The 23,173-nt window shown below is 38.8% G+C and overlaps 1 protein-coding gene across 12 annotated transcripts in view; it reads left to right on the top strand.

Annotated features, from left to right (window-relative positions):
- The window catches only part of MPPED2 (metallophosphoesterase domain containing 2), a 202,244-nt gene that overhangs the window by 145,251 nt on the left and 33,820 nt on the right, over window positions 1-23,173 (top strand). For all 12 annotated transcript variants that reach the window (XM_066998203.1, XM_066998202.1, XM_066998205.1 and 9 more), the window contains one exon: window positions 9,750-9,975. In XM_066998203.1, the coding sequence (XP_066854304.1) occupies window positions 9,750-9,975 (226 nt within the window). The remainder of the gene's footprint in view (window positions 1-9,749; window positions 9,976-23,173) is intronic.

Raw genomic sequence — 23,173 nt, forward strand, 5'->3', positions numbered from 1 at the left:
GCCGGTGAGTTGAGATAAAGACAGTTTTTTAAGACAGGAAAATAATAATAATAACAACAACAACAATAATAATTAATAATTAATAATAATAATAATAGTACTACTAATAATGTGTACGAAACAAGTGATGCACAATGCAATTGCTCACCACCCATTGACCGATGCCCAGCCTATCCCCGAGCAGCCGGCCCCCCCACCCCAGCCAGCCACCCCTATATATTGTTTAGCATGACGTCAGATGGTATGGAATACCCCTTTGGCCAGTTTGGGTCAGCTGTCCTGGGTCTGTCCCCTCCCAGCTCCTGCTGCACCCCCAGCCTGCTCGCTGGCAGGACAGAGCGAGAAGCCGAAAAGTCCTTGGCCTGGTGTAAGCACTGCTCTGCAACAATTAAAACATCAGCATGTTATCAGCGCTCTTCTCATCCTAATCCAAAACATAGCACCCTACCAGCTACTAGGAGGAAAATTAACCCTGTCCTAACTGAAACTAGGACAGGTATGTAAAAGATACTGCATTATCAGAGGAAAATTAAACTAGGTATCAAAAGTTTCTCTGTTATGTAGTGGAGATTTTTCTTCTCATAAGAAATGTTCTGATCACCTTTCTGGGATAGAGAAAAAAGGAGGCATTTGAAGGGATTGTTCAGAAATACTGACTCAGCTTCGCAGGCTGTGAGGCAGAGGGAGGTGTCTGCCTGTGCTTTGGCAATTGTAAGCCACAGAGACTCTGCGTCTTTCCTTTAAAAATGAGGAAACAGTTCATGGGAACGTGTTCAGAGAGGAAAGAAGAGAATGTTTCTGGCAATTAATTGCCTGATTTGTTTATTTATGTATTTATTTTAAGATCTGTAGGTAGATATTGGAAATATCTTGGTCCAGGTCCATTTCTCAGTCCTGCTGCTCACATGAAGCTCCCTGTTGGTAAGGCAGAAGAACAATCTGAGGCAGTCTAGATCTGGGTCCTGCATTCATAATTCTAATTGATTTGCAGCAAGTTTTTTTCAGTAAGGAGTAAAAAATTGCCACCCAGAATAACAAGTCTTTTTTAAAGATTTTATTTTGTCTGGTAAAACGTGCCCTTAGCACTTGCTGGACTTCTGTAGTGTGAAAATACATGTACATGAAAATACCAAGCTATCGTCTGTGATGATTATGATTAGCTTAATTACTTTCTATATAATTGTTCTCGAGATGACCTCCTTTTGGATGGCTTTTATTCATTTATTTTTTATAAATATATAAAATATAAAAGACTTAATTGAAATTGTAAATTACAGAGACAAAGGGCATGTTATGAAAATAGGTCCAGAACTGTTTGTGTCAGACAGTGACTGCTGGTTTTGACATTCTTAAGATTCACTGAGAATAATCATTTAAATTGATACAGTATGTGCGTGCACAAAGTAATATCAACTACCAATATATTATTTCAAAAACTGGTGAGTTTCCTTATAGAGAATTAGGTTATATAGTGTTGGGGGAACTCCAAAAAGAAAATAGAATTGTGTATTGATGCCTTTAGAAATATTATTTGAGGGCAATAAAATGTTCCCTGAAATTCCCTCCTGAGTGAAGAAAATGGAGTTTGTTTGCAGTAATTGCATTTACTAGCATTTGCTTTCACACTTTCCAATATGAGTTAAGCCAATTGGAACTTGTGATTTCGTTTTGCTTATTGGCAAGAGTACCATGTAAATTGATCTGTGATGCATTTATAGAGAATGCTTTGAAAATTTTGAAATAAAGATGGCTTTTTCATATTAGATTTAGATAGTGCTAGGGTTCATTTCTTATTTTAGCCTAATACAATAGTAACCAAAACCATTCCTTTTCAATTTTTTCTTAATCAAGTTGAAGAAGAACATTTCTACGTAGTCCTACTGGCCCTGTGAAGGCATGCTTTGTTTCCATTTTCAGCACTGAGCTGAAATCAGTCTAAAACTCTTTGGCCCTGGTGTGTTACATCTTAATGCATTGATGTTTGATGTTCATGGTCACAGGAGAAAATGTAAAATTCTGTTGGACAAAATATAACGTTTCTGTATATCTACCCACAGGATAGACCTAAAACTATAGGAGATTAGATGCAAATTTTATTGTAAGTGTAAATATGGGGTAATCCTGTTTAAAGGAATACCCTTCAACTCTACCAGACAAAAACAAGTTCTTAGCTGAAAACCTTATGTAATGTCCCAAGTGAACTCTACTTCACTTAAAGGATCTCTCTAAAAGCATGCATGCAGCATCAAAGTGGTCATGCTAGTCCTTTACGTATTGCTTTGTTTATAGGAAACAGAATTGGAGGAGGAACTACCATTTCTGCAAGAATCCTTTTTAGAAATGAAAGGGAAAAATAAGGCTATTGTGATTTGCAGTGAGGGTGTTGTTTTCAGAATTTGCTAAATTTAAAGGGAAACTTCATAGCTGTCAGCTTTTTCGATTTTAAGTTACATTTTTTTTTTTTAAAGCTCCGTCTTTTTGGTTATATAAATACAAGCCTGAAAAGAAACCCTTTCTGTGGACTCATAAACAGAGAAATCTGTGCTGCTTAAGTTCCAATTATGATAATTTTAAAGCCAATTTTGGGGACTTCTTACAGCTACAGTTGGCAGTGCTGTGAGCTGCAAAATCCTGAGGATGGTTTTTGTTGGCTTAGACTAAACAAAACCTTCAGATTCTTTTTCAAAGCAAATAAATGTCATGTATTAATTGATAAGACCTTAGAGAAACCTTCTGTTTCAAGAAAAAAAAAATCAATAACAGAAGTCCAATGAAATTCAAAAATGACTTTGAGATCAAAAAACAATGTGTGTAATGTCAGAATGCTACAGAAGCTGTGCAATGCTGAAGTGAAACAAAAGGCTGTCCTTTATGTTATGCTACTTTCTTTCTATTAGAGGAGAAGGATATTAATCACAAACAGTTACATTAGAATAATGTTATGGTTGAGACATAAATACATAAAAGCAAGGAATTGTTACGATGTCAGAGCTTCGTTAAATCAGACCCGTAGCTAACTAGGTTCGGCAGTATATATGGCCCTGTTTCAGGGTTCGTGCAGTGCTTGGTGATGTTGTGGCCCAGTGTTGTACCAAATTCAATTCATTTACCTAGATGGGAGAAAACAGAAGTACTTGGTATTAGGCACTGCCAATTCTGCAGCCTCAGATGGCTCATAAGTGACCATATAGGTACAGCAGTGCCTGCATCTGTGGTCACTCAGAGAGGATTGTATAGGCTGCAGTATCTTGGCACTGGGTAGCCGAGTTACAGGTGCTGAGGCAAGATTCACTCAATACTTCCTTGCTTTCATGGGTTTATGACTCAACCTTGGCATTATTGTAACGTAGTTTTTTGTGTTTAATGTTTCTTAGACTTGGTTTTCCATTGCCAGCATGGAAGAAATCCTAATGCATGAGTTTCAGAGGAGAAGGTAGCAGTCTGAACCTGCTGTGTGGCTCGATCAGCAAGTGTGAGTATTAACGCTAGAGCTGTCAGGCCTTGTGAAAATTAATGAAGCCTGACGGTTACAGAGTGAAAGGTCAGAGGCAGAGCTTGCACTTACGTAACATTTCTGTTTTGTTGTGTCTAACAGCGTTTTCAACAAAGGGGAGCTTTAATGTGCGAGCTTTAGATTTATCACAGGAACTCAAGGGTCTCAGCCTTTGCTTCTCCCTGCGCTGTGGTCTGATGTTTTCCTTGCATAAAGGCAAAACAGTTAAACTTTCATTCATCTACTCGCCTTGCTGCATTTCCCATGTGTGTTTTGCCTTTATTTTTCCTTCTCCAGATTTTCTTTTGGAGGAAAAAAATGAAGAGCATCTGAACTGATGAGAGTTTAAAAAGCTGGTGGAATACTTTTCATCAAAAAGATTTTGAGATCTTGGGCTTCAGCTCTTTCTGCTTCTTTAGAAACTTGTTCTGGTTTTGTGCATGTTCTGTCTATTATTTGTCTGCTTTTTTGTTATTTATTTCATCCTTTAGGTTTCTACCGATACAAAGGGAAGATGCATAAAAATACATGGGTTATGTTTTCAGTCAGTATTTCAGTTGGCATCAGCATTAGCTGTTTCATTGAAGACTTCTTATGCAGGCTGTTTGATTAAAACAGCCAGAATATTTTTAAAGCCAATCATTCTCATCCTAGAAAGGATGTTTTTTTTTTCCATACCCAGTTTTGAACTTCCATACCTACAGTGGGTGGATAGTTATCCTTTATAGTGAGAGAAGTCCAGCATATCATGTGGAAGTTTAGGTCTATATAACTGTACTTGTACAGTCTAACTCATTTGTTGCTGCTGAAGGAGAAATCAGATCCTTTCTGATACTGTTGCTTTTAAAATTCTGAAAGGGGCTTGTGAGTGTTGTGATTATTCTATAATGCTGGGAAGAAGAGTAATAACCATCGCCTTGAGATTCAATGGACTTTCCATGGGAAACCTCTTTGAGGAATTCCAGTGCTACTGAACGGCGGTAATGATGTTTGCTGGCTGCTGTCAGGGCACTTATTCAGCTGTGGTCAGACAGCTGATGGCAACCTGAGATGCTGCAGGGACTGGAAGGCCATAGGACCACACAAAATCTGCTCCTTCAGTATTTATCTCTAGACATGCATAGGGTTGGTTGTAAGTGAATGTTCCAGAGCTAGTTATGCTCTTTGAAGCATATATGATACACTGTAAATTGGAGGTGATTGACTTGCACAGGCATCTCACTTGTAGAGATTTTCCTCCTTTTTGAAAGGACAAAGCTTTTTACTTCAAGGTTTCTCAGCGCAGTTTTCAGGATATGGCCAAAGGGTCTATGAGTCTGTGAAAAGGCCATGAAAGCACTTAACGCTTCATGGAAGTGTTGTGTGGTGTGTATAGTTAATGCATGTGTGTGCATATTCAGAGCTTCACATCAAAAGTATTTGTTTAGCAATGGTGTGCAAATACAGGTTTGTACCACTATATATAGACAGTTAGTATTATGTTATTTCTAGCTCCCCTTTCTCCCAATGCATTTTGTAGATAACAGTAGTCAAAAAACAATGTGATTTTTTTAAAATTTTTATAGGGAGTCAGTAGTTAACATTCATTGACAGTCAGACTGCTTTTCATGTCTGGCAGCTCTACCGAACTTCAGTTGTGTGACTAAGTTGGACTTGTATGAAGCATGCCATTAAAATAGAAATGGTTGTTCAATGGATTAAGGATTCCTAGGATCAACTATTTAAGATAAACTTAAACCAAAAAACAACAATGTAATTTTCATATTTAAAGTCAGTCTGTTCAGCTTCTGCTTTAAAGTGCTGTGCATCGTTGCTGCCAGTGAAAGAAGTCCTGCCTTACTAGCACGGGCATACAGTCTTGTTCCTTATTTGCTGCATCGGTTTTCAGCGGGGTCGGTTTCCTGATCCACTGTGCTCTGTGGCCACGAAATCCGCGTGCTGGCAAAGGGGCTTAGTGGCAGAGGAGTGAGAACGAAGGCTTGTGGATCAGATGGAAGAAAGTATTGCTATATGGGACTCTAGCTTGACAGTTAACTGACAAACAGAAAAGTTACAGAAATCTTCTGAGGCTGCCAGATTAATGTATTGACTATATATATATATATATTTTTTTTTTTTTTTCAAATGATTTGAAGTTACATATCTTTGCTCTTCTTTGAGCAAGAGTGATATTCACCTTTTGTCCTTCAGGATAACAACTTCTCTAGCTGTGACATTTTCTTAACTACTACCTTCTGCTCTTGTTGTACTCCTACTGAGGGCAGATGTTAAATGACATCTTGGCCAAAAAAATATTAACATATACTGAAGATATACACCACGTGTGTGTGCATGTGCACATATATGTATTCTATACCTTTTTAAGATTTCAAATACTTCAGTATAAGTGACTCTGCTTCACAGACTTAGTGCTCTAATCATTTTCAGAAGCTGTGATGTTAGCCTTTTGATTTCATCTGGAAAACAGTTAAGTATTTTTAATTTAAATTTAGCTTTTACTTTGTGAGTTGATATTTGGAGTTTCTGAGGTGCTTGTCCCAGCGAACACATCAAACTCTTCCTAGCTTGAGAAGTTATTCTTCTCTTTTTCAGAATCATAGCAAAAATTGGAATGAATAATATTACTGAAACATGATAGAAAATTTAGTAGTTAGGAAAGTAGTTTAATGAAGACAAAATGTAGCTAACAGAATTTTAGTGAAGAAAACGGCTTTCAACTTGTGTATTGTGGTGCAGTGGCTCTCTGAACTGACAGAATGGAAGTAGATAGGCAGAGATTAATCTGGTCAAGATGAAAACTAAAATATCATGAAGTAGGAGATTTGTCGTGTGACTGTTCATGCTTCCATAAAAAGCACAAAAGGTCAGCAGATTATAGACAAAGGGCAAAATTGCGAAAGTAAAAGACACCAAAATATTTCATAAATTATATCAGAGAGGATGAATGTTGTGCACTGCCACAAGGGCCTTTCAGGAAGGCAAAACCTGAATGTGATGAACAAATAGCTAATCTGATTGCAGGTAATTTATTACTGTGATTAGTGCTATATAGTCTTTCCTCAGGGAAGAGGAAAGAAATGGATGAGACTTCCTCTGGCTGCTCTCCTTTGCTTGGGCCTGGCTTTTGGTGTGTTGGCATTTTTATGAGTCATGTTCCTCATCGCTAGCTCGCAATGCAGCTTTGGTGGTTTTTGCCTCCAGAAAAAGTGCAAAATGTGGCTGGTAATAAAATCAGGGAGCTAAGCGGGGGAGCCAGGTCAGAACTCTGTGCCCATGCTATGGTAAATAACGATGTGTGTACAGCTATGGAGTGAAGCACATCTTGCCTTGCCCCTTCACGGGGGACTCGGGACTGCGGTGAATACATCCACAGCCAGCACTGGTTGCTCTTCAGCTCACGCACTGTGGATGTGCAGAACTACAAAGCTAGAGCTTGCAGGCAGATATTGATGAATTGTGGTCCCTGTAGGATTTCTTCTCAGGCGCCCGTTTTGCCCTGTTTCTCAGTCCCTGGTGTTGATCCTGGAGTTTCATTGGTGAGGCCTAGTCTTGAGCTCCCTGGTTACACCTGGTGCCTGAGGCCTAGTACCTGGGCCCTGTGAGGCTCCTTGATGCATTACCGGGGCTCAAGAACTGACCAAGCGGAGCATCTCCTTAGTCTCTGTAAAATTAATGGCTTTCTTGACATTAATAGAAGTAATTATTGTTAGATTTTCCCCAGTGATTTCAGTTGCTTTTATAACATGTATAATATTACATTTGTACATTTTAACAATCATTAATCCCACAACTCGTTTTTTTTTTTTTTTGTCCTATGTCTTTAAAGTAAGCCTTGTTTTTCAACATGTCAAGATAAAAAGCATTCACTTCAAACAAAGTATTCCAGATTTAATTGGACATAATATCTGCAAAATGTGCTGATTTTCAGGTCTCCTATCAAAATAAATTGGAGAAAGTGTAAAACCTGGGCATTCATCTAGTAAGACAAGAAGTCTTCTCTGCTATCATGGTAAATGTTAATAACTTAGCAGAAACCTAAATTTAACTTTTCCATCCTACTTCTCTGAGAATTTAATCACATCTTTCTTGTTTTGGGGGATTGATAGGTATGACAAGTGTATCAGATTTCATGCCAGTGGTGTCTTCGTGTTTCCTGAGAGAGGAGAAAATAACAATTTTACCTTGTGCCCAGGAGTGTCAAAGAGCAGGAATTTTTAGTACTTCTAGTATTCAAATAAAAATTAATTACGGAGCAGCATGTAGCAGAGATGGGGAAGGGAAGAGGGAAAGGAGTCGGGTGTAATCTGTAGAGGAGCATTTACTACGTCTCCCCAAGTTTTTAATCTAATGCAGCAGTTCAGGGAATTATGGATACGTATTAACTGCATTTAGTTCAGGTGTGAGGAATCTATGATATTTTTTTTGTTTTTGTTTTTCCCCAGGGGATATATAGCTGTTTGTTATTCTATCCAGAATTAACTAATGTCATGAAGACAATGCTTATGTATCTTGTATAATTCCTGTTTCTCTGCTGTAAATACTGAAAAGCAGAGAGTTTGGGCTGATTCCCTATAAGCCTTATTTGGGGGAAAGTTAATCTTGCTGTAGATGTTTACAGGTTTAGTTTAAAACTTATTGTTTAAAAAAAAAGAGAAAACACCTTTGGAAGCTGTTTAAAACAAGTTTTGAACTAGAAAAGCTGTGTCTGTTTAGTGTAGGAGAACAGTATTCATGAGAAATACATAGCATACAATTCTGTGTCCCTTGGGGGTTGATGTTGGAAGTTCCAGATCTGGAAGATGTACCCATGTATGTTTTGAGGACCTGTGTTTTATTTCCAAATCAGTGGACATACCTACATGTATATATACGTATGAGCACCTGGGCTAACAGCATTAACAATTACAGTGTGTCAGTTGTTGCTTTCATGGTTTGTGTAAATAACTGAAGACCCATGAGCAGTACAGAAAGTGAATATATATAATGATATATTTCATATGTATCATCCATTTGGTTGTAAAGTATTGTGCACATTTGTGGGGAAAAAATAATTTTTTAAATGATTATTAGGAATATGCACCAAAATGAACAACTTGGTTCAAGACAGAATCAGACAGTGAGGGCAGTAGAGGAGAGATGTGAGCCTGGTTTTAGCTTTGATGCAAACTTGGATGTGATTTTTGGCAAATCACAGTAAGACAGATTTTGTAAAAGATCTTGACTTCTGTGAAGACATCACAGTAGAGGAACATATTTTTAAGGGAGCCCAATACTCAATATGTTTAATTGAAATATTTGGCACTGGTTGTTAGTACCAAGTGCTTGAAAAATCTGTCTCTGAACTCAAAAGAAATCTGGCTCCATGGGCCTGATCCATGCCTTGTTCCAAACACTGAAAATAGCTGCATGGACTTCAGGTGATCAAGCCTGTACTCTTTATATCTGAAACTCAAAATAAATGAGCTAGCCACATTTCTTTTTTCCTACCTTATGTCTTAATTGTTTGGGTTCCATGGTTTCTTCTATGTATGTACTCTTTACAGAAATGAGATACTACCATAAACTGAATAATAATAAAGTGAAAGTCCATTTCAAATGAGTCAGAGCTTTGAAGAACAGACTAGGTCTGGGAATAAATGCCATCTTTTGAATGCTTGGGTTCCATACACATTGACCTAAAAAACTGCATAATTCAAAAACACCTGTGCCAGCTAGCTGATTCAGTGCTCTGTAGCTGGTATCCTCACAACATGCTGGTGAGGCATCCTGGTGAGGCATGCTGCCGCCTCTGTTATACCCACCCACAGGACACCCGGTTAAATCACTGCGGGTCGCTTCCATGGGCTAGGACTCAGCACTGCTGACTGACCCAGTCCCATGAATTCAGTGGGAATTCACAGCTTAGGGTAATATAAACCAACATATAATCAGCTGAAAACAAGGGAGCACTGGTGGTTTATGCCATGCTTGGAGGTGGTTCAGTGCCTGCCAGCTTGTTTTGTTTAATGCTGCACTACACCCAGAATTATTGTTTAGAATTATTACTATTATGACATTTATTTCTGTGGCGTTACTTTACATTTTAAAACAGTTTCATTCAATGGAAGAGAGGCAGCATTAATAGCTTCTGCTCAACATGGAGATGCACGCAGATCTTGGGTATTTCATTCTGTCACTGCTAGCTGTCTACTTATTGTGCCGGCAATGCTGGTGTGGGAGGAAAATGTGCTAATTAAGTCCTTTTCTGTTATTTCAGGAAACCTGCCATATGAATATAAAATAGTGATTGCTGGGAATCATGAACTGACATTTGATAAGGAATTCATGGCAGACCTTGTTAAACAAGATTACTACCGCTTTCCTTCTGTGTCCAAATTGAAACCAGAGGACTTTGACAATGTTCAGTCACTCCTGACAAATAGTATTTACTTACAAGATTCAGAGGTAACGGTTAAAGGATTCCGAATATACGGTGCCCCATGGTAAGTCTCAATTTAAACTTTCTTTGCTCTTTATTACTTAAACCACAGCAGGAATCATTCCTGCTGAAAATGCATGAAGCTGCTTTGCTGTATTGTCCTGCAGAATAGTATCAAACTCAGCTGTTAACCGCTCTGAAGAAATGGCCACTTTTTCATGTGGATAAGTATGCTGTATTTAGCCATGTATGTGAAATAAAAGAAAAAGTTGTAACCTATCTGTATTCTGCATGCTGAACGCACTTAAATTATGGACTCAATATCCATTCAGTGCTTGTGGATTAACTTCAGTATCATCTTAATATGTAATATGTATTAGGGAAGGAAGCACCGTTCTACTGTATGCTATTTAGATATTTATATCTGCTGTGCTAATAGGTTAGTATGGTGGCATTTATCACCAACGCAACACAAGGTACAAGGCAGCAGGTGATTTAAGTGCTATTTCTGATCAGTTTGAGGCGTGTTTTTTTTTTTTTCATGTAAAGCTAAAATAATGTCATCTTGAGCTAGTTTTGATTTCATTCCACCCCTGAGCCAAGCATATGCAGGAAGAAAATTGCTGTCCAGTGTTGTACTAAGGAGACTATTCCTTGTTTTCTCAACATGTTGTTAAATTGCAATGCCTGTTATCTCTCTGTGGAGTCTTCAGTAGCACTCATTTTAAATTCTCACACTAACAACAATAACCAAGGTCCTTTGAGCCTCTACCAGAAAACTGAAATTCAGTGATCGTGATGATCATTATGTTACTTGGCATTCTCAATTATCAGCTGAAGTGATTGGATGCTAATTTATGCACACCTATAAAAAGGGTTTATTTTAAGCTTACAATTTACATTTTTTATGTCAGGCTTGTTTTACAGGTGAACGAAGAGGAAGGGGAAATGGCAGGGTCTGAACCAAAGAATGGGGCAAACATATACAGGCATAATTTTTTTTTCCCTTTCTCATGCTTACCTTCGTCTCATCTCTCCTGACCGTTCACTTAGCCCACGGTATTTGGTAGTTTATACACATATCTTGATGCTTCTGACAATACTTTTTAGATAATGCATGTGTACTGGTGCTATCTAGAAAACAATATAGCTCGATCTAAAATTCTTTATTTAAAGTAGCTTAAGTCAGCCTGACAGCTTGCTTAACTAAAAAATAAATAATTAAACAGCCAACCCTCTGTGTCCTGCAGTATCAGCTAATTGGGAAAGATGGTCTTAGTTCAGGTTAGAAACCATCTTGTAAAGACATTTCAAAGTAAAAAAAAAAAAAAAAAAAGTTATTTTTTTCAGTATAATAATACATAACACACAGAAGAAAACAGAGCCCATAAAAGTTCTGCTAGTGTATGGTAGATTTGTGAATAGCTGTGTGAGCTGGAAGGTTACCTGCTGAGATTAAGATTTTGTTCAGCTTCTTTCATATGTATGAGACGGAGGGCTTGCATTCTGCAGGCACCCAATGATTTCAGTGTGTAGGCATCTTTTCAAAATTTATTGGGACAGATTACATTTATATGTGCTGGCAAAATGTACTGATGTTTCTCCCTCCCTGCCCTCTGTGGTTTCCAAAATTCGTAATTGTGATTAGTTATCCTTTTCATCCAGCTGTGTCTAGAAGTCCTTCATTTCACTGGTATACATGTGAATTTAGAATGTTTCTTCTGAAATTCCAAGGGACAAGCCATCAGAGTTGATTTTAACCATGAGTGGCATATATATTGCAACCTTGTCGTGGAAGACAAATCTTGATTATTCATCCTGATAATCTATTGATTGATAACTGAATTTCTCCAGTTAATGATCAATGGGAGATTCAGCTAGATTTCTGAAATGCAAGTTTTGCTCCAACCAAATGCAGACTTCTACTCTCTCGTGAAAGATGTTTCATTTGTGTTCAGCTGTGACAAACTGTTGTCAAAGGATGTTTTCGAGCAACTGGTGATGGGAAATGAAGTTGAGGTTATCATTTTAAGTACAGCTTTTTAGATCAGTATACGTAATCCGAGTTTGGAGGACAGAGATAAGTATCTTCATTTCTCTTGATTTGTGTGGTTCCCACCACCACTGCCGCTGCACCCCCGAGAAGATGAATATTAAGCTGGTGTCCAGTATTTTACTTGGTCCTCAAGGGGGACAAAAAGTTGCATTAGATACTGGAAAAATCTGTTCCAAATCTGATCTGTGCCTGGAAACTAAGACAGAAATGATTAGACAAGCGTTTGACCGCTCTTAATTTTTTTCTCCTTCCCTTCTAATCGCATCTCACTCTACTAGAATAAATATTCAGATTACTCCAAAGGAAGAGAATTTGTGGGGATTTTGTGTGTATTTATGGCCTCCTTACCCCAATTAGTTCTGTCACAGATGTGGAACAGTGGTCATTAACCCAGAAGATGCTCCAACCCTAAAATGAGATAAGTTGGCGTGTTCAATTTATGTGCATTTTTGTATTTCCAGAGGGAAAAAAAATTCTCATTTGCTGATAAAGCTACTGGTTTTAATTTAAAAAGGGGGATCAAACCAAGAATAACAGCTGTGATTCTGGAGGCTTCAGCCTGTCAGAGGTTTCTAAGAAGTAATTGCCAGAAGACTGGGAAAACTGGCTATAAGTCATCTATCTATTTAGAAAATGTAAATTGCCAACTCAGTGTAACTACAGAAAAGAAATATCAGTCCATATTCATTACATGTTATTGCTCGTGGTACATCTGAAAGCTTTCTAAAGACCTAAGAGAATTCAAGTAGTGCCTGCTAACTTACAATTTAGAAGAATTTGTATGTAGAAAATAACTTACAATACACGGGAGCATTCATGTGTATTTGCAATTGGAATGTGCGGTGGTGCATATCAACAGCCTCTAAGGAGCAGAAAATTTGAATTTAGCCTGATGGTTCTGAGAGTATTAAATGGCATTAGCTGGAGGGGAGTTAAAAACAGAGCAACAGCCCCTAGAAGAGAAAAGAGCGAAGGTGGGACATGAATCACACTCTGGGCTCTGCTCACTTTCAGAGGAAGATCTAACTGACATTTTCACACCTTGAGTAGGGCATTCTTTGATGTACCTTGAAGGAGTAAAATGGCTGGTATCACTGAAGATTTCAAGATCATCGATATAGTCTATAGATAACAATCAACAAAAATATTTCCCTTCTTTCTCTTTCTTCTGACTTTGCCCTATGAATCTGACTTGTTTGGTGGAAAAAATGATAAATAGTTTATACTTTGGGTAGTCAAAACTCTTCAGGGCTCCAATAGAAACATTTTCTCCTTTGGAAATTTGAGATTAAGGCTAGTTATTGAATGAGACAAAAAACAAACAGTAATGGATGTATGAATTTCTAAATCCTAGGACTCCCTGTCTTATATATATGTAAGAGTAACTCATATACCGGTGTATCTTTAAAAGGGTAGGGAGAGATCATTTGTTTTTACTGGACCTTGAGGTACTGAATTATATGCAAGTGAATTACTGTAAGTTTTATTTAAATTCAAATGTACTTTATGTGTGTTCAAGTAATATTTGAAGTTGTTCATCTATGTTGAGGAATAAACTTTCTGTAGCATGCTATTGACATTTGAATACAAATATTCTAGCAATGTCTATTTTCAGATGAAGCTCTAAAAGTGTTCAAACCACTGGAGAGCTGCAGTTAACTGGAGCCAGAATTTGTTTAAACCACATTTTGACAGGAACAATTGTTCAGGGAGAATATTTTCTGTTTTATTTTGTTCTGCTCTACAGCTAGCTTTTTTTGGTTTGTTTAAAAGGAAAAAGTTTAAAGTGTTCTGATGAGCTTCATTTTATGTGCTTAGAAATTTACGGTACATAATTTCATGAATAATGAGATGATAGGTTTATTTATGGATTTTAAATCCTGTTTTCCATAAAATTTCACAAAAATGCCACCAGTCATAAGTATAAAGTAATCTCGTAAAGCAATCATGTACGTTATTTTTTAGCTACTAAAATACACCCGTATCTAGCAGAATGAAATATAAAACTGAAGACCAAAGACTTTCAGCATATATATTTGTTTAAATCACTACAGAGAGAGATGAATCATTTTAAGGAGCGAAAATGTTTTATATAAAAGCTAATTTTATATAAATCAATGTATTTTAATGGTTAATTGAATCAACTTTATGGAAATAACTGAAAAGTGCAAATGTAAAAGATTAAAATTGATTATTTAAATAATGACTCAAAATCTGTGATTTGCATCATTGTGATTAAAATCACTTCATCCTGAATGAAGCTGGGAATAAAGCTCTTCTCTTCTGACAGGAACTGCAGCATTGTTCAGCAATATCCTGCACATTTGTCAGGTTGTAGTTTGCTCAGGTCTCAAGAACAGTAGCACAAAGCTGGCCTCCCAGTTGCTTTTAATGAATACTGGTGGGTTTTTCCTATGTCCAAGAATTTGATCTGTAGGGTGATCCAGAGGTCAAGAACAAACAGCTCACTATCGTTCACCTCTGAGAAGCCAAGGCTTTCAAGGTTTTTATTTAGTAACTCTAGAGGAAGTGCCTTAACTTCTTTTTCAGAAGCAAAATTTTAATTGGCATAGATAATGCAACCTTAAGAAAGTGTAGAAAGGTTCAGTCATCTGCTATAAAAATAATTTTTTTGAGATTTTTTTTCTTTTTAGCACACTGTAAATTTTGTGGGTTTCATCAAAAGATTTTGTGTAAGTTTGAATTTATTTCTGTAACTGTTTCTTTCTCTGCTTCATTTGCAATTATATTTTAATCCGAGTGGCTCTAACTTAGTACATCTCCCTTCTTCTGATCAGTGTTTTCAGACTTTGTATTTATCCTGTCAGAAAAGCATCAGATGTTGTTTTTTCTTTTCAATTATAAGTTTCGTAATGCATCATGGATTTTGCTGACAGTCTTCAAGTTCTTGAAATAGCAAGCAAATTAACAGCAGATATTGAGTGTGAGGACTGGAAAACCAATTGGCAACTCACATGATAGGATTCAGATATACTGATGGGTTAGAATGGATCTCATTTCTTTTATTTCATAATCTTAGCTGGCAATTAACTAGTGCCTAAAATAAAGGAGGAATAGAAATCGGACTACTCAGCAATAAAGTTCTTCACTGCAATTTAGCAGAGAGGGAACCAGGAGGAGACTGGAAAAGAAAACTGGTGATGTACCAGTTTTTGTATGAGTTCCAGCATTTGTTCAGGAGAAGTCAGCAACCGAGCAAAATGTTGGCAAAAACTGAAGTCTGGTCCTCTGTCCGTGTATTAAACAAACACGCCACCACTGTAGCGTGCTTGTGTTTAAGGTACGGGCTTCTGTTTCGTTTTTCTTGGCATTTGTCCTTCAAGCCTCTCATTTTAAGTTCGAAGAATGTGTTCCCCCAGGTCCAGGATTGCAGCGGTTTGTTTACATTTTTTGCCTTGTTGGGAATGTTGCTGATTTTTTTTCGGTCTGCTTGATATCAGATTCACTCTAAGTTAATTTTTTTTTTCTGTTTACTTTTAAATTTTTTTTTTCTTTGAAGAAATAATGGAATGTTTGTAATTTGAAATATATTATCTCGTAAGTGATTTTTAATACTACAGTGCTACCCTGTCCTAGCGAACTCTTTTGGAAAGCTCTGCATCCCATCACTGGGACAAGTCATAAAGTCTTAATTTCTCATTCAGGCTCAACGTCAACATGAATTTACTAGTACACACGAACTGCATCTATTTGTGGGTGGAAGTCTAGACAGTTAAACAGGCAAAAATGGTGGTTCTCCTAACTCTTGCATTTTTCCTAGTATGGAAGCAGGGATTTGAACTCCTTCAGAGCACTCCCAAACAAATGATTGAGGCAATAATGCGCTGTATGTCTCTAATTCCTGCACTGTTTGCCTGGAGTTAAGTAGATGCTACACAAAAGAGCAAAGAGCCGCAATGAGCATCACCTGTGCTGCTCAGGGGTTACTTAATTCTGGTGGTCTCCTATTGATAGATTAAAACAAGGTTTGCTCAACAGCAAGGTAATTTTGATGCAGAAGTTGTGCATACAAAATCTACAAGTGGTGTATGTGTGTGTGGTTTTTGTTTGTTTTATTTGCCAACTGTTAAGGAACAAGAAGTTTGCTTTCCTTTTGTGAACACTGAAAGTATACAGTGACATTTGTGTGCACTGTGGAGGCTGAACCCGTTCACACCCAGCAAGGAGTTAGGAAGAGTAGGGAATACTACCCAAGTCCTGAATTTTTCAACTTAGCTTCTACAGGCTTCACCGTGAGAGGAGAAACTCTAAATAATGGGAGCTGGGGAAAGAGGAGGGAAGGGGAGAGTTAACCCTAATGTGTAGTTACTCTGTTCCTCGTGAGGTGAGGCTCAGGACCACATGTTGATGATTACTTAAGTATAATTCTCCTGTGTGGCTTCTGCGCACCTCATGACTCTTACATTTTCTTCCTGTATCTGTGCCATACCTCTGTGGTGCTCAAGTGCAGAGGGGAAGACAGATAAAATTGAAAATACCGACCTGTTAAGGTTAACTGAAAGATTATCTTACTTGAGGACAGCCACCTTCTCAACAGGAGACTGGAAAAGTAAGAGAGTGCCTTGGGCTGTGTCTGGATTACATCAGACCAGAGTTTACATCCCGTTTTCCGCACTGGATGGTGTGCTTCAGGTCCCATTACTTTCTTGCCTTCATTGCCCCTGTGTGGTATACCCCAAACACGAAGAAGCGGGGAGCAGCAGAGTGCTTTGAGTGAGAGGCAGAGAGGCTGACAGAGGACTTGGGGGCAGAGTGATCTGGTGAGCCTGAGAAACCAGGACCCCAGCAAGGAGCTAGGTAGGAGACCAAGACTTTGTTGCAGGGGGGGCCAGCTAGACGGGCTAGACTGTATCCCTGGAAGAGAGAGGCCCGTCGAGCCTGATGTGCATGGAAGTATGTATATTTTCAGCAGGATATTTAGATCCAAGCAACTTCTGGCGGGGAGTTTAGTCAGTAATGCTGCTGCTTTAAAAGCACTGGATGAGTGAGTCTTTCTGTTGTGGTTTAACCCGGCCGGCAGCTAAACACCACACAGCCGTTCGCTCACCCTCCCCCCTCCCTCTCTGGGATGGGGGAGAGAAACGGGAAAGTGAAGCCTGTGAGTTGAGATAAAGACAGTTTATTAAGACAGGAATATAATAATAACAATAATAATAATAGTGATAATGATAATAGTATTAATAATAATAATGTGTACGAAACAAGTGATGCACAATGCAATTGCTCACCACCCGCTGACCGATGCCCAGCCTATCCCCGAGCAGCCGGCCCCCCACCCCAGCCAGCCACCCCTATATATTGTTTAGCATGCTGTCAGATGGTATGGAATACCCCTTTGGCCAGTTTGGGTCAGCTGTCCTGGGTCTGTCCCCTCCCAGCTCCTGCTGCACCCCCAGCCTGCTCGCTGGCAGGACAGTGTGAGAAGCTGAAAAGTCCTTGGCCTGGTGTAAGCACTGCTCTGCAACAATTAAAACATCAGCATGTTATCAGCGCTCTTCTCATCCTAATCCAAAACATAGCAGCCTACCAGCTACTAGGAGGAAAAATTAACTCTGTCCTAACTGGAACCAAGACACTTTCCTAGGTCAGGAGTTGTGACCCCAAGTTAGAAGAGACATACATGAGTCAATACCTTCAATGGAAGGTTGATACCCATACTGCAAAAATGTAGCCGAAACAGCCCACTTGAACAAGGCACCTAGGTGCGCCAGATCTGGGACGTGGCTCGATTCACTGACTAGGTGAGATTAGTAATAAACTGAAGTTAAGTATGTAGTTAGTGGTTAAATATGGATATTTATCATTATTTAACGAACTATATATATGTATATATAAAATTGGTTAAATAGTTATTTATATAAAATTGTAATTATAGATGTAAATAAAAATTAGGAAAATTGCTGAATTAACTTGTAATTGGAAATATAGAGGACACATTCAAGTGCGTTTTAAAGATTATTTGAAATGAATGAGCTTGAGAGGTGGACAGAAGGTCTTGCAGGTCTTGTCCTGCATTGTCCTGCGCACTGTCTCAAGGAGGTATCAGGTATGTGAAATGGTTAAGTGCAGTCTCCAGGTGGTTTGCTTCATAGTTATCTATTCTGGAGAAATATAAGGAAAGTGTGTAGAAGAATTTATGTTGCTTCACATGGAGGTGATGATGAGACTCCCATGATGTGATAGTGATAAAATGAAATAGAAGAGAAACTAAGTTTGAAAAATAGTGTTATGGATTTAATAAAAATAAGTCATGTAGCAAGTGACTGAATTTTGTTAGCTCCCAATGAAGGGTAAGATTTCTCATGACTATCTTGAAGATGATTTGGGTCATATTTATCTAATACTTATTGATCAGAATGCTAACTCGAACCAGTTTAAGATACTTAATGGAATTCACAGAGGCTATGAAATAAAGCAGAAATTGCACGAGCACTCCAAATAAGAGAACACTGATTGTGAAACTGAGCATGGATGTAAAGGTCAGGAGTGACAACTACATTCATCAGATTTTCATGAGAATCCTTTCAGTAGAATAGATTTGGCATCTAATCACAAGTGGTCAAGTCTCATGGATTTAGTTGAAAATCAGTGAGACCACTGGGTATTTATCACCTCTAAAATGTTTAGGTGCTTGTCAATTTTTTGGTTTGTGTATATCTAAGGTAGGGGAGTTGCTGGCATTTCAGACTGTACTAGGTAAGCATTAAAATCTTTGTATGTCTGAGAGCTATTCGTATTCGTGCGCTCGGAAAAGAAGACTTAAGTGGTGTTTACAAGCAGGAAGGTGACGACAAAGTATCACCGTGCCTTGATGGAAGTGGCTGAGGAGCGTACTCCCCTGTGTGTCTACAGGAGGCCTCGCAAGCTGTGGTGCTTGCTACCTCCTCAGTTAGCTCTGGGTTATCCAAAAGTGCCTGCTCCAGCACAGCCTCGTCATCTGATGTAGCTCCAACAGGTGAGCTGTACCTGCTTGTCAGCAGGGGTTGCGTTGTCTGCCTTTCCTCTGGGTGATGTGTCAGTACAGTCACAAGCGTAAGCTGCTTTGCATGCTGTAACCACGCACAAACAGGAGGACCATTTTACAGCCTGGGTGCACAGCATGCTGGGGTGAAAAGTAATGGAGTTAGCAGCTAGTAACTCCATTCTATTTTCCTCCTCTTCTAGCATTTTGGGTAAAGCCATCTCTGTAAACAAACCTGCAGCCTTTTATGTATGTGCTTTGCTGGTGGCCTGACATACTGATATGCATGTCATATTTGGGAACCTTGTGCCTACATCTCCATTGTCAAAGGAAATCATACTTCCTTGAAAATGAGCTAGTAGTGATGTGAAATCATCTGACAAGCGTGTCATCATGTCCTTTGCCCTTTATTTTGCAAGTAATATTCTGAGTACTTGAGTATTGTATCTGTGTATCTGCCAACTTATCTATCCTTTGCTTCTGGAGAGCCTTCCATTTTGGTGTTTTCAGCAGCAGTTTCTGGATGGGTAGGACTGACAGAAAGTTGTGTGGTCCAGTTCCTCAGAAAGCCTCTTTATTTCTGTACACATGTAAATCCGTGTATCTTACTGACAAAGGCTGGTATTTGGAGCTGCTAACTGTGTTGTTGCCCTGGTGAGAAAGGCTTGTAAGTTTGTACCCTGCGAATATACTTACAGATTATGTATTGCCTCAAACTTCATGTAAAAAACCTTTATGTAAGAAGCAAGGAGGAATCTTTCAGTCTCCTTTTCTTGGCACAGATTTTAATGCATCTTGTTTCCCAAACTGGGAATGTAATAAAAAGAAACCACAAGAAAGGTGTTCTCTTTAACACCTCTCTTGGTGTTCCATCTGGGCTGCTTAGGGCACTTCCATATTCTGCATAGCAGGAAAACATAGGAAAAAGGCAAACTGAGCACTAACCTGAAAACTACAGTCCTAAAGTGTTTCTCTTTTCAATGTGGAATGCCCCGATACACCGTAATCCGGGACTCTGTGCATCTGATTTTTTTTTCCAGTGCTTAAAAAGTTTGTCTCCTTCTTCTGCTTGTGAATAAAACTTAGGTTTTGTATTTGCTGAGAAATGTAAAAAGTGCCACTTGAAGGAAGAATGTCATCCATTGCCTGCCCTGAAGATCCTTTTTAATTAACTCCTGGATTTATAAGGTTCAAGAATGATATTGCTTGTGTTCATGTGCGTATAGCTTTTGGGAAGAGGTTGAGCTTTTGGGAAGGCTTAGAAAATGCGGAAATAAGTATGAATCACTCTAGTAGAGTTCAGTATATTGTTTAATCTTTCTGTGTATGAAGAGATACTTTGAAACGTAAAGGATGAAATCTGTCCTCTCTGAAGTTAAAAGGACTTGGGTCATTCAGGATTTTGGACAGCAGCTTCCATGTGTTTCATGAAGTTCACAGTGCAAGTGGTACCTGGAGCTCTGAAGCAGGCATTTGGTGTTGCCATTATCATCACTAAATTTTATCTTAGCCAATCAAATGGAATACTTTGAAAAGCAGAGAAACTGCTTTCCTCAGAGGCGCGAAAGTCTTTTCCATCATTTTCTGTATGGCATTTGTACAGCCACTACACACAGTTCATGCATAAATTCTAATTCTTGTTTTACAGTAGCATTAGTTTATCTTGCATCTCCTTTCGGAGGGGTTTATTTGTAGGACTTTTCTCTGAGTTCATTTCCTTCACGAGGTGGAATCCTGCTCAGGGCCAGCAAAATCTGCTGGCCAGAATGGCGCAGCAGGAGCTGCGTGCCTCCTTGCAGGGTCTTAGCATCTGCTGCCATGTTGCAGTGGCAGCAGTGTTTGAGTCCCAGGCACTCACTGTATGCCCATGTGGGATTTGCTGAGCTGTGTGTATATAACTGAAAAGTGTACTTCCTGCAAGCTTTATAATCACCTAATCTCAACAGCAATTTAAGGGAGAAGAAAATATGCTTTGCTTTGGAGAAAGGTTTTGCTTTGATTTCATAAAGTCTGGAGTTAAAATAGAGGTAAGACATTCGGAGATGCGTAGGCAGATTGTCCATCTGGACATGAGCTGCTTTAGCACAGAAGAGTGAGACCTTGCGGTAAGGATGTGCTGTTAGCTGATAATTACTAGCAGTCAAACTGCCCAGAGTGTACACCTTTTCTTATTTATATTCCAGTCCTGTAACCTTCCCTATTCTCTCGTGCCTTTGTTCTATTAATCTACAAAACAGGGCTCGACTTGTGATTAGTCCTTAGAGGTTGTTTCTATTAATCAGGCTGCAAAACAGGTCTACTTGGATGTTCTGTTGCAAGTGCTTAATGTGGTTTCCTCATCAGCCCACAGCGCAGAGCTGCTGGGCTTGTCTTAAATGGCAATGAAATCAGCGATGTGTCTGTTGCACTTTCTTTGTTTTTACATCTTGATTGTGTTGCTGTGGGACGGGGAAAATAGAAAGAGGAAAATAATTGCAGTCCTATAGAAAATTGCTCAAGTTGGTGACATTTGTGGCTGCGTGTTGCTAGAGAGGTGAGCAGCAGCTGCAGGAAGGAGCCTGGCACAGCAGAAATGCTTGCTAGGTGCCTTTTGAATGAGAAGAACCTCGCATCTTTAAAGGTGAGAACTGGAATTTAAGCTGTGATTACAGAAGGAAGGCTATGTTTTTAACTCCATTTATAGAGTATTAGAGATACTTCTAGGCCCCTAATATTCAGAGTCATTTAAAATAGCATGTGTTTTTCTGGAGTAGGTAGAAGGCCAGACAGATTTATGCTGATATTTAAAAAAAAGAATAAAAAAAATAAAACCCAAAACCGCGCACAGAAGAAAAAGAAAAAACAAAACACCAAGGAACTGACGGAATATAAATGGGGAAAAAAAAAAAAGCCTGCAAGCTGAACTGATCTGTAACACTTCCATTATTAGAACTTACTGTAAAATTTGAACAATAAACAGTGTATCTGGTGAGAAACTAGTTTCATTATATAAGATATTACTAACTATAAAAGCTTAATGATTTATGATTCCAATTAAATGTACTATTTCCTCCCTGTAGGAGGAAAGTATCTATTTTCAAAACGTATTGGAAGAAACAAAACAGACCCCTAGTTATTTTTTCTGTTTTGTCCCTTCGGTTTGATTCTTTATTTTTGAAGTTTCCATTATGTTTATTACATATTTTCATGTCAGATCAAGAATGTCTGTCACTGAACTAAAGAGCTTGGGTTGTTGGCTGGAAAATAAATTGGCGGTGAGGCAGTAGGGTTTGTCTCGACTGCAGTGCTGTTCTCTCACTGTATGCGTGTCCTTTTTTATTGTTATTTCCACAGCACATGCCTCAGTTTCACTAGCACGCGAGCTTAAATCACCACCCTTTGCAAAACTGGACCAGTCTCAACTTCCAGTGAAGTACGTATCTGAATTCTTGTTGGCTGTGATAAGACCCAGCTCCATTATCGCTTCATGCCGTGATTTAACTGCTAATTTAAAAGTCTGTGCTGCCTCACCCCCCGACACAAACTGCTTCATTAGGCTATGTTTTGTCCAGTTTGACCTTTCGTGGCCTAAAGAACAGTGTTAAATGCTAGCGTTCTGCCTCCCTCCCTGCTCTGACACTGTGCAGATGTAATTCTTTCGGTTGTGTCTTATCGCTGACATGATCCTGACACGAATAGCAGCGCGAGCGGCTTATGTGCACCCCAGTAACCTGTTTCACAGCAATTAAGGCAAACGGGTCCCAAAATGTATCATGCTTTGCAAATCCATCGCACCCGTTGCTTATTTTCTTGCGTGAGTTGAGGAGGGGCTGCTGGGATTCGAGGTTACGTGGCTCTTTTACCTGTGGCAGACCTGAAGCATTGCAGCGGGCTAACCGTTTGAAGGTGCCATATGAAATAAAGCCATTTTTCACAGGCTTGCAGAGTAGTGATAACAGTCATTTAAACAAACAAATCAGTAATACTTTATACTGCGGAAGGTGTTTTTCTTTCTAATTCTAGCCATCTTGGGTAAGGCTCTCTAAAAGCCACCATTGTGAAGTATCACCTGTGTTATTGTTATTAGGGATTCAGAAGAAATAGAGCCCATAGTATGTTTTTCTATAGTCCCTTTTTGACCATTTCATTTTCACCATCTCTTTCTACAGATTTTTTTTTTCCTTATCATTTCCCAGTTATCAGAGAAATCGCTCTTCCTGCATTGATTCATTTCGACTGGAGTCT

This window comes from Anser cygnoides, chromosome 5 (assembly GCF_040182565.1).
Source record: "Anser cygnoides isolate HZ-2024a breed goose chromosome 5, Taihu_goose_T2T_genome, whole genome shotgun sequence".
Lineage (NCBI taxonomy): Eukaryota > Metazoa > Chordata > Aves > Anseriformes > Anatidae > Anser > Anser cygnoides.